The sequence below is a fragment of the Rhinolophus ferrumequinum genome, chromosome 24 (genome assembly GCF_004115265.2).
Source record: "Rhinolophus ferrumequinum isolate MPI-CBG mRhiFer1 chromosome 24, mRhiFer1_v1.p, whole genome shotgun sequence".
Classification (NCBI taxonomy): Eukaryota; Metazoa; Chordata; class Mammalia; order Chiroptera; family Rhinolophidae; genus Rhinolophus; species Rhinolophus ferrumequinum.
Genome location: NC_046307.1, coordinates 41542808 through 41552670, shown reverse-complemented (window position 1 = coordinate 41552670; position 9863 = coordinate 41542808). Strand labels below are relative to the sequence as shown.

At 61.7% G+C, this 9863-nt stretch overlaps 1 protein-coding gene across 1 annotated transcript; it reads left to right on the top strand.

Annotated features, from left to right (window-relative positions):
• The first annotated feature begins 398 nt into the window (after positions 1 to 398).
• Positions 399 to 9642, top strand: FSCN1 (fascin actin-bundling protein 1). Its single transcript, XM_033096890.1, has 5 exons — positions 399 to 1349; positions 7040 to 7196; positions 7304 to 7425; positions 7660 to 7827; positions 8271 to 9642. Exons 1-5 carry the CDS (start codon positions 518 to 520, stop codon positions 8471 to 8473), a joined length of 1482 nt encoding a protein of 493 aa, XP_032952781.1. The 5' UTR covers positions 399 to 517; the 3' UTR covers positions 8474 to 9642.
• The last annotated feature ends 221 nt before the right edge of the window (positions 9643 to 9863 follow it).

The following is a 9863-nucleotide window of genomic DNA, read 5'->3' as shown; positions in this document are numbered from 1 at the left end:
CTTGCATGGGCCCCTGTCGGCTCTATCAAGGCTCTGCTCTAAGGCCACCTCCACTCTGTAACAACCTCAAACCCGGTTCGTCCTTTCTCCCTGCTAGGTTTGGAGTGAGGGGTCTGGTGCTCTGGGTGAGTCCTGCGGCCGTGGCGTTGCGGAGGTGGGGCTCTGGCTTTCGAGGGAAGGGGCGGTGGCCGAAGTGGGGAGCCTGCAGAGGCCCGCTGTGCAGCAGGAGGGGACGCTGCCAGCCGAGCCACCACCCGCGCCCCTGGGGCTCCAGCCTAGCAGAACTGGCTCCCTCGGCTCCCGCGCCCCCTCCCACGCCAAGCCCCGGCAAGGGGAGGAGCCTCGAGGTGCTGACGTCACCCCGCCTATAAAGAGGCCCGGGCGCCTAGGCCGGCTTTGTGGAGCGCTGGGGAGGGTGCGCGCTGGATCGCGGCCGCCGAACAAAGGAGCCGGGCGCTGCCGCGGGGACCCGCCATCAACCTCCCGGGCCGCGCCGGGCCCTCCGCCCGCCGCCACCATGACCGCCAACGGCACGACCGAGGCAGTGCAGATCCAGTTCGGCCTCATCAACTGCGGCAACAAGTACCTGACTGCCGAGGCGTTCGGGTTCAAGGTGAACGCGTCAGCCAGCAGCCTCAAGAAGAAGCAGATCTGGACGCTGGAGCAGCCGCCCGACGAGGCGGGCAGCGCGGCCGTGTGCCTGCGCAGCCACCTGGGCCGTTACCTGGCGGCAGACAAGGACGGCAACGTGACCTGCGAGCGCGAGGTGCCCGGCGCCGACTGCCGCTTTCTGATCGTGGCGCACGACGACGGCCGCTGGTCGCTGCAGTCTGAGGCGCACCGGCGCTACTTCGGCGGCACCGAGGACCGCCTGTCGTGCTTCGCGCAGACCGTGTCGCCGGCCGAGAAATGGAGCGTGCACATCGCCATGCACCCGCAGGTCAACATCTACAGCCTGACCCGCAAGCGCTACGCGCACCTGAGCGCGCGGCCGGCGGACGAGATCGCGGTGGATCGCGACGTGCCCTGGGGCGTCGACTCGCTAATCACGCTGGCCTTCCAGGACCAGCGCTACAGCGTGCAGACCGCCGACCATCGCTTCCTGCGCCACGACGGGCGCCTGGTGGCGCGCCCTGAGCCCGCCACCGGCTACACGCTCGAATTCCGCTCCGGCAAGGTGGCCTTCCGCGACTGCGAAGGTCGCTACCTGGCGCCGTCGGGGCCTAGCGGCACGCTCAAGGCAGGCAAGGCCACCAAGGTGGGCAAGGACGAGCTCTTCGCCCTGGAGCAGAGCTGCGCCCAGGTCGTGCTGCAGGCGGCCAACGAGAGGAACGTGTCCACGCGCCAGGGTGAGTGGGGATACCGCCCCCGCCTCTCCCGGTGCGCGCACAAAGCGCACTCCACCCCGGGCCCTCCAGCCTCCCGCCCTTTCTTGCCCGCGGCGCCGCTGCAATCCCGAGCGACGCCCGGTGCGCCCCCGCTAGGCGCGCGGACCACCTCGTCCCGCCTGGGAACGTGCGCTCTGGCCCGGAGGAGGGGGCGAGGGGTGGGGCTTTAGCCTGCTTTGGGCGCCGCTGCACAACCCCCACCCCGTGCTGGGGTTGGGGCTCCCCAGGCCCCGCACAGGCGCTGACGTGTGTGCCACCCTCCGATCCCCCTGCCGAATCTGGGGCTCCTCCACGCGCGCTGATTCCTCGAATCGGCGGGCCCAGCCCTTGCTGAGACACCCTTCGCGGTTTCCCTCCCCCAGTCATTGGGCTTTTAGCTCAAGGGCGGAGGCGAGGGTCGTAACACGCCAAGGCTGCGCCCCCAACCCCCACGGACCGCAGTTCGCCGGCGGGAGGGGGAGTCTTTGATCTCCGCGGGGTGAGCTTCCACCTCCTCGCCTTCCATGCCTTTCCCCACCCCCTCTCTGCCGGGAGGGGTCGGCCTCTGCTGGGGTGGGGACCCCCGAGTGTCTGCCCTTCCCCCCAGCCCCTCCTCTCTCGTCTGCCCTTGTTGAGGCCGCGGCCTTTGTGAGCAGGGGGGCGGGCTCCTCGACCGGGCCCTCCCTCGCCCCCTTTGTCCTGCAGATGGGAAAACCAGATGCGGCGGGGCGGGGGAGGGGAATCGGCTTTCTGCGTGTGCCCCCTGCTGAGGATCTCCGTACGCCGCCCTCAGGCCCAGTTCCCCAGTCCGAAGCCTCCCCAGGAGGCAGCCTCCCTCCACGCGCCCTGGCCCCCGGACGGCGTGGCGCGGTTGGCGGCCCGCCAGGCTCCCCGGCCCTGCGTCCGCTGCGCGTCCCCGGGGCCGGTGCGCGCTGCTCTGCGGGCGTCCGAGGGCGCCCTCAGCGCAAGCCTGGAGATCCCAGCCCGGATCCCTTGGGAAACTCCCTACCCTCGAGTGAACCCACCCGAAGGCTCTCGTCTGGAACAATTGGCTGCAACTCGATGCGTCCTTTCCTAGGGCCTCCCAGTGGCCTGGCCGTTTCCTAGGCCTGCACGCCAGAAGTGAGCCCCCGCCTTTCCCTCCTCAGATTCTACCCCAGGCGGCTTCTCTTCCTTATGGCGTCCCCGCCCCTCCTTTGGCGAAGGCAGTTGATTCCTGGCAGCCAGAAGCCTCACTAGAGGGACTTGTGGGGGTCTTGCTCCCCTAGATGGGAAGTTGGACCTCAGCCTATGGAGGTAGCTGGATGGGAGCCCAGTCCGTGGCCCCCCTCCTGCGGAGGGAGGCCTTCATCCTGATGGCCACCCTCCTGATTGGGCTCCTCCAAGGGGGTCGCAGCCCCATGGCAGTTCAGGTGGAGTCCCTGGTGGGGTGAAGGCAGCTCTGTGCCTGAGTTTGCTGATTGACATGGGCAGTATGGCTTCCAGTCCTACACATGGGTGGGTTTCGGTCCAGAGAGGCGGAGCCCCAGGTCACACAGCTGGGAAGCAGCATCCAGAACTGGGTGTGTTTGACTCCACAGGGGGCTCTTATCTGGACCTCCTCTGCCTCCCAGCCTCTGGGTATAGTGGGCTTTCCTTTAAGGTCTCACACAGTACTGGGTGGGGCAGGAGCCCCCACCTGTTATGCAGACATTGAGCTCCTGCCAAGTGTGGCCTGAATGGTGAACAAGTTGGCATGTTCTGGACCCTTTCCTGGTGGGGCTTGTGTTCTCACTGGGACATGAGCAACATTCTAGAGGTGTCAAGAAAAGGCCTGGGGTCCAAGAAGTACATCAGGGATCTAGATTAGATGGGGGGGGGGGACACTTAAGCTGCCCTGAAGGATGAATGAACCAGGGGTGGAATGGTGTTGCAGGCTCAGCTTGTGCAAAGGCCCCGAGGCAGGAAGGGAGCAGAAAGCCCTGGGTGAGCCTGAGACTGTTTCTGGTAGCCACTGGCAAGCCTGAGCAGATGCCAGCTCCTCTAGTAAAGCTTGCTGGGTGTCATGGTGTGATTCAGGCCGATGAGGCAGGAGTAGCTGGAAATTGGGCCAAGAGAAGTATTGGCTCATCTGTGAGTTTAGGGGACATGGAACTGGGGAAGAGGGCTTTGGGGGCTGAGATTAGGGCCGCACTGGCTTCAGATATTGGTCCTCATTTCATTCTCACGTTAGCTGAGCCTGGGCCTTGCTGGTGGGAGGGAGGGTGACTGCAGGACGCTGAGTCAGCATCGGGTATGGGGGGGACAGAGGCCATTTTGGACAGGCCTGCGTGGCAGCATCTGCACTTCTGACACATGCTGGGAAATGCCAGCCAGGAAGGAGGAGGATCCTGGGCTTAGCGCTGGGGGATGTGAATCACCCCTGCAGGCCTGCACAGGCTGCCTGGTGGGGGCGGGGTGCTCGCTGCTGAAGCAGCAGCCTGTGCTCCTGCCTCAGTTTCCCCATCTGTAAAGGGCTGGCCCTGGGCACATTCTTTCAGCCAGGCTTTATTTCTGGGAGGAGGCCATCACAGCCACGATTAGAGGCAGGGTTGGCCACCAGGAAGTGGGGTCCTGGTGCCTGAGAGCTGATGTGAGGCAGATGGCACATTACCACCCTAGGTCCTGGGAAGTGGTATAGCTGTGACCATTTCACAGATGAGGACATGGCTTGGGCAAGGGTGGAGGATGGCAGGGACGCAGTGGGAACCTCACCTGCTCTGGGCTTCAGCCAGGCTCTGGGCTGTGCCTCACCACATTTTCCAGCTAGTCCCAGAGCCTCCTAGCATCTGGCCAGCTGTGCCCTGGGCACTCCACACTTAGGAAGTACCCTGTCCCAACTACTTGAAGGTGAGGATGGTTGACTGAGGAAGGGCCGGTCAAGTTGGGCTTTGTAGGATGTATAAGAGTTCTGATGAAGTAGGGCATTTCAGGCCTAGGGAATGATTGGCTTGTGCAAGGACAGAGAAGAGATCTGAAGTGGTCAGGTAGGGGCAAAGAGCTGACTGGAAAGGGGAGAGGAGGTCACAGATGCTTCCACACCCCTTCCCTAAACTGAATGGGGCTGTGGGTGGTAGGGAGCGAGTGCTGGGCAGTTTGGGAACTGCTAAGGCCAAGGGGGATAGGGACCAGAAGGGGTGTTAAGCAAAGAGGGGGTACCCCTCTGATCCACCAGAGAATGACTCAGGGATTGGGGACAGGGAAAGCCATGGTAGAGGGGGATAGGTGGGGGTTCTGGGGGTCTCGGTGGGGCTCTCTGGAGGCAGTGGGGAGGGGCCCATGGGCTCCCTGCATCTCCTGCTTCCCCAGGGCTCCTGTGGGCCTGTGACTCAGGTTTTCTGTGCTGCTGTTGATGAAAAGAAAAATCCCAAAGAAAACCCTGTTTCCATAGTAACCTAGCTCTAATTAGAGACTCCAAGGCCAAGAGGGGCCTTCCCGCCTGCGCAAGGCCTTGGAGCCAGGAGGGGCCCTGCTGATGGTAGGGGGGACAACTCCCATTACCCCACCCATTCCTGTTGGGGGTGGAAGACCTGGAGTCCGCTTGGCACCAGGCCCCTAAATCCTTTCAACTTCCTGGCAGAATGGACAGACTGGCCCTTCTGACAGGCAGAGGGGGGAACTGAGCCCAAGTGAGGAGAAGGTACTCACCCAAGGCTGCCTGGCTCTGGATTTGGGGACCTCCTGGGCTGGCCTAGGCCTTTTCATCAAACCAGTTCCAGGACTGTACACACCAGGCTGACAGGGTCTGAGTAACTGAGCAGATGGTGGCATGTGGCCCTGGGCAAGTAACGTCCACTGCAGAGCGTGCCTTTGTTCTTCTGTGGGGGGAGGACGTTAGTCGTAACTCCATGGGCCCAGCCAGTGTATGTCCACAGGTAGCACAGCGGCGGCCCCGGCTAAGCTCTCAGTAACTAGTCTCATTGAGCGCCTTGTTTTCTTGCGAGGCTGTGTTAAGACGAGCCCTCTGAAGCCCCAGCTGAGGCTGAGCTGAAGACTGAACTTCTGCTCCAAGTCCCTTCCCTGTCCCCTTTGCCCCTTTCTGGGGAGCCTCCTCTGTCTTTTCTGCTGCCGAGGTATCCTCAGAGGGGCTTTTCCTCTTGTCTGTCCCCTTCCTTCCTATCGGCCAGCGCACCATGCACGGGGCAGGTGGGCTTCTGCAGAGCAGGAGAGGGGCAGGTCGGCAGGTTTGCTGGGTAAGGTCTGAGCAAGGGGGGGACCCCAGCCCCAAGTTGTGCTCCCAGGTGTGGCCTTAGGATGGTTCTGTTCTTGGTGGTGGCTTAGGCACCCTGCAGGCCCAGGCCACTCACCCATGCTCACCCAGTGATTCCCTGGGGTGTGATGGTGAGTCCAGCTCACGGCCCAGGTCTGGGGTCGTCAGGAGATCCCTGACATCGGGGCCAAGGGGGTCCAGCAAGCCTGAAGGGCTGAGCTCAATGGGTTCTGAGGGTCTGGCTCAGGGCCCTGAGCTACGCGTGGAGAACATGTCCACAGTCCATAGAGGGGATGGGGTTGGGGTAGGGGGCCCGCAGACACCTGAGTCTGCTCCCCTCCCCTCCCGAGGGTCACCAGGACCCTGTACTGTCTCTCTGGGTGACCTTGGCCAGGACACACCACCTCTGCCTCAGTCTCCCTCTTTGAAGCTTCCCACCCCCTTGCACTGGTGTGGGGATGTGACGGGGTTAGGAAGGGACTGACACCGTTCAGGCCCTCCAGTTGGCGGCTGGTCCTGGGGAGGGTGCTCCCAGATGCTGGCTGTGCTGCTGCCCGCCAGCCTCCAGCGCCTCGTCTGAAGGGCCACCTGCCACTCAGAAAGGAGTCATGGCCCAAATAGTGACAGGCTGGCAAGCCCCGAGCCCGGGCAATGGCACTCTGCGGCAGACAGTCCTGCTGCTGTGGTTCTTAGAACCCAGGGCGCTTGGGGGATGGGAATTTGTTCTGTTGGAACAAGGATGCTGGTTCCAGGTTTTTGCTGGAGTCAGCTTGGGTATGCAAAATGATGCAGATCATATGTAAATCTTTAGAGACCGTCAGTATCTGCAGGGGAAACTGCTGCTCCTGGGTGCTCGTCCTGGGTGCAGTAGGCAATGGGAGAGGTGTGGATTCATGCTTACGCCTTTATGAGTTTCCTAAATTTCCCGACATTTAGGAAATGCTGTCCAGTTTTACTCTTGAACTCTTAAACACGTACACAGAAGTAGAAGGGATATGATGAAGCCCACCTTCCGTCTCCCCCAGAAGCAGTATTCTGCCATTTTCTCCATCTGTTCCTGCAGTCACTGTTTTTGGTTGTGTAAAAAGCAAATCCCTGACATCAGGGCATTTCATCTCGAAATGTTTCTGTTTGTATCTAAAAAATGAGGCCCTTTTCTGACATAACCACAACGTGGTTAACAGTAATTAATTCTTAATATCTAATCCTGGGCCACATTATGACTCTCCACATTGGCTCTAGAAGGCCTTTCTGCCGAGAAAATGATACGAGAAAACGCTAGGAAAACGGAGGTAGCCAGCCTTGCTCCTGGGCTGCCCCTCTGGGTCCTCTCATGTGCACGAGGAGGGGTTGCGGCAGCGCCCAGCCCTGCAGCAGCCCTGTGTGTGCTTACGTGTGAGGGCAGGGCTGCGGGTACCAGCTGGAAGCTCTGCTCTCCCTTCAGGTATGGACCTGTCGGCCAATCAGGACGAAGAGACCGACCAGGAGACGTTCCAGCTGGAGATCGATCGAGACACCAAAAAGTGTGCCTTCCGCACTCACACGGGCAAGTACTGGACTCTGACGGCCACGGGGGGTGTGCAGTCCACCGCCTCCACCAAGTAAGTGCCCTGCCCATCCCCTTGTCACTGCCCTCGCTGGCCAGGCTGGCCCTTCCCATGGAACTGGGGCCTGGGGCGGCGCCACCTAACGATCCCACCATCCCCAGGAATGCCAGCTGCTACTTTGACATTGAGTGGCGTGATCGGCGGATCACACTACGTGCGTCCAATGGCAAGTTTGTGACGGCCAAGAAGAACGGGCAGCTGGCCGCCTCGGTGGAGACAGCAGGTAGCTGCCCGTGGGCACCCCCCAAGCCCTGGTGCCCTGGAGAGTCTAACCATGCCATGGTCACTCAGCAAGACCGCCTGAGGCCCTCCCTGTGGTGGGCATCCCCCCAAATGGGCCCCCCCAGTCTTCCCCCAGTGCTGGCATGCTGTGCAAGCCCAGGCTCCTGCTCTCCCACACTCTGGGCATCCCAGCTCACCCTCATGAGGCTCACAGCCCCTCCCCTTCCTGGGCCAGGGGACACGGAGCTCTTCCTCATGAAGCTGATCAACCGCCCCATTATTGTGTTCCGCGGGGAGCATGGCTTCATCGGCTGCCGCAAGGTCACGGGCACCCTCGACTCCAACCGTTCCAACTACGACGTCTTCCAGCTCGAGTTCAATGATGGTGCCTACAACATCAAAGGCAGGTTCTCCTGGGGACGGCTGCTGGCTGGGGTTCCCCGGGTATGGGCTGGGGGCAGTGTCTGGGTGCCTGCGTGGCCCTGGGGCTCATCCTGAAGCCCCATGGGGACACATGTCCCGTTGCCACCAGGGGCTCTAGGCTGGGAGCATCCCTTCCCCTCCTTTTGTCTGTACAGGAGGGAGACTTCCCAGCCTACCCCAGACAGAGCTAGAGGAGGGCTGAGGCAAGCAGAGAGGGATCCAGGGTTCTGGAAATGGTGGACCGGGAGGACACTTGAACTATGAGACTGAAACCCTGGTGGGGGGGAGTGAGGATAGTGGCGAAGGACCCCCATCCAGCGTGGGAGGGTGGGGGGCTTGGGTGGACATCATGGAGCCCACCTCGATTCTGGAAGCCATGAGTGCAGGGTGGGAGCAGGGCCTGACAGGGTCTCGCTCCCCCAGACTCCACAGGCAAGTACTGGACGGTGGGCAGTGACTCCTTGGTCACCAGCAGCAGTGACACGCCTGTCGACTTCTTCTTTGAGTTCTGCGACTACAACAAGGTGGCCATCAAGGTGGGTGGGCGCTACCTGAAGGGGGACCACGCAGGGGTCCTGAAGGCCTGCGCTGAGACCATCGACCCTGCCACGCTGTGGGAGTACTAGGCCCCACACCCGTGTCCCCACGCCTGTGTCCCCACCCTGCCCCGACCCCTCTCGCTAACTCTTCTCCAGGTGGGTGCCTCCGAGGGTGGCAAGCCCCTTGCCTTTTAAACTGGAAACCCAGAGCAAACTGTCCCCACCTGTTGTCCCGCGTGGCCTCTCCCTGGGTGGGTCAGCGGCAGCAGCCTGGTCCTTGGAGGGATTTTGGATCCCTCTGCCCTCTCTTTGCTGTGGGTGAGGCCGGCACCTCTTTTTTCTGACCTCAGATGACTCTGAGCCTTACTTCCCCAAAGTGGCCAAGGAGCAGTGGGGGCTGGGAGGCCTTCTGGACCCCCCTGGGTGTGGCGGGGTGTAACTGGAATCTCCTGCCCCTTGCCGAGATCCCCAACTTCCTAGGAGCCAGGTATTTGTCCCAAGCCCATAGTCCTGGCGCACCAGCCCTGCCTCAGGAGGAAAGCCGTGCAGGGTGGGGCCGAAAGAGTGCCCACCACTTGTCCCCTCTGCATGGAGCAGGCCTGCCCACTGCACATCCTGCTGTGGTCTGGGGCCCTGCTCCTGTCTCTTCTTTCACCCTGGCCTCACTGGAAGGAGAAAATGACCAAATCAGTATTTTTTTTTAATGAAATGTTATTGCTGGAGGAGGCCCAGGCAAGCCTGGTTATAGCCATGAGTGGTCCTCATGGGGCCTTGTGGGGGGCAGGGGCGTTTTGGATGGCATCTCCAGGCCTCAGTTCCCTCTCTGCCAGTTAGTGGTGGGGCAGGCAGAGCCCCTCCTGAATCCAGAACCTGCTTCCACTTCCCCGGGGGCTCTCACTGGCCCCCTCCCACCTGCCTGCCCAGTCCCTGGCCTGTGTCCCTACCTGGTGGTGCTGGGCCTTTGCTGCCTCAGCCAGAGCCTCCAGTGGGCATGATGGGTGCTCCTTGTCTGACTGGACTCTGGGTCTCGGGGCGGGATGAAGCCGGGTGTCACTCAGCTGGGAGCCTGTGAGGAGCTGTCTGGCCCCAGGTTCCCAGCACTGCCCCTGCCAGCCCTCTGACTGGTTCATCTCCACCATGCATCTCACTGGGTGTCTTGGTCTTTTATTTTTTTGTAAGTGTCATTTGTATAACTAAATGCCCATGATAGTAGCTTCAGACTGGAAAGAGAAAAATAAAATAACGCAAGTCCAGCACCGAGGTCGTCTGTGTGTGTGAGGACGAACGCAGGTGGGGAGGGGTGGGCCCAGGGCTCCAGTGGGTGGTCTGAGCAGCCAGCACACCTCCAGGCAGAGGAGGCTCTGCAAGAGTGTGGACTCCCGTCAGCCTCCAGAGGCCCGCAGTAGGAGGCATTTGGGGCGGGCCCGTGCCTCCATGTTTAGAAGGTACAGTTCAAGCCAACAAAAATCGGAGCAGC

Excerpts from the sequence above, each read along its gene's own strand:
- FSCN1 (XM_033096890.1), top strand. The coding sequence starts at position 518 with ATGACCGCCAACGGCACGACCGAGGCAGTGCAGATCCAGTTCGGCCTC. Across the intron at positions 1,350-7,039 it reads GAACGTGTCCACGCGCCAGG|GTATGGACCTGTCGGCCAAT; the intron begins GTGAGTGGGGAT and ends CTCTCCCTTCAG. Across the intron at positions 7,197-7,303 it reads CAGTCCACCGCCTCCACCAA|GAATGCCAGCTGCTACTTTG; the intron begins GTAAGTGCCCTG and ends CACCATCCCCAG.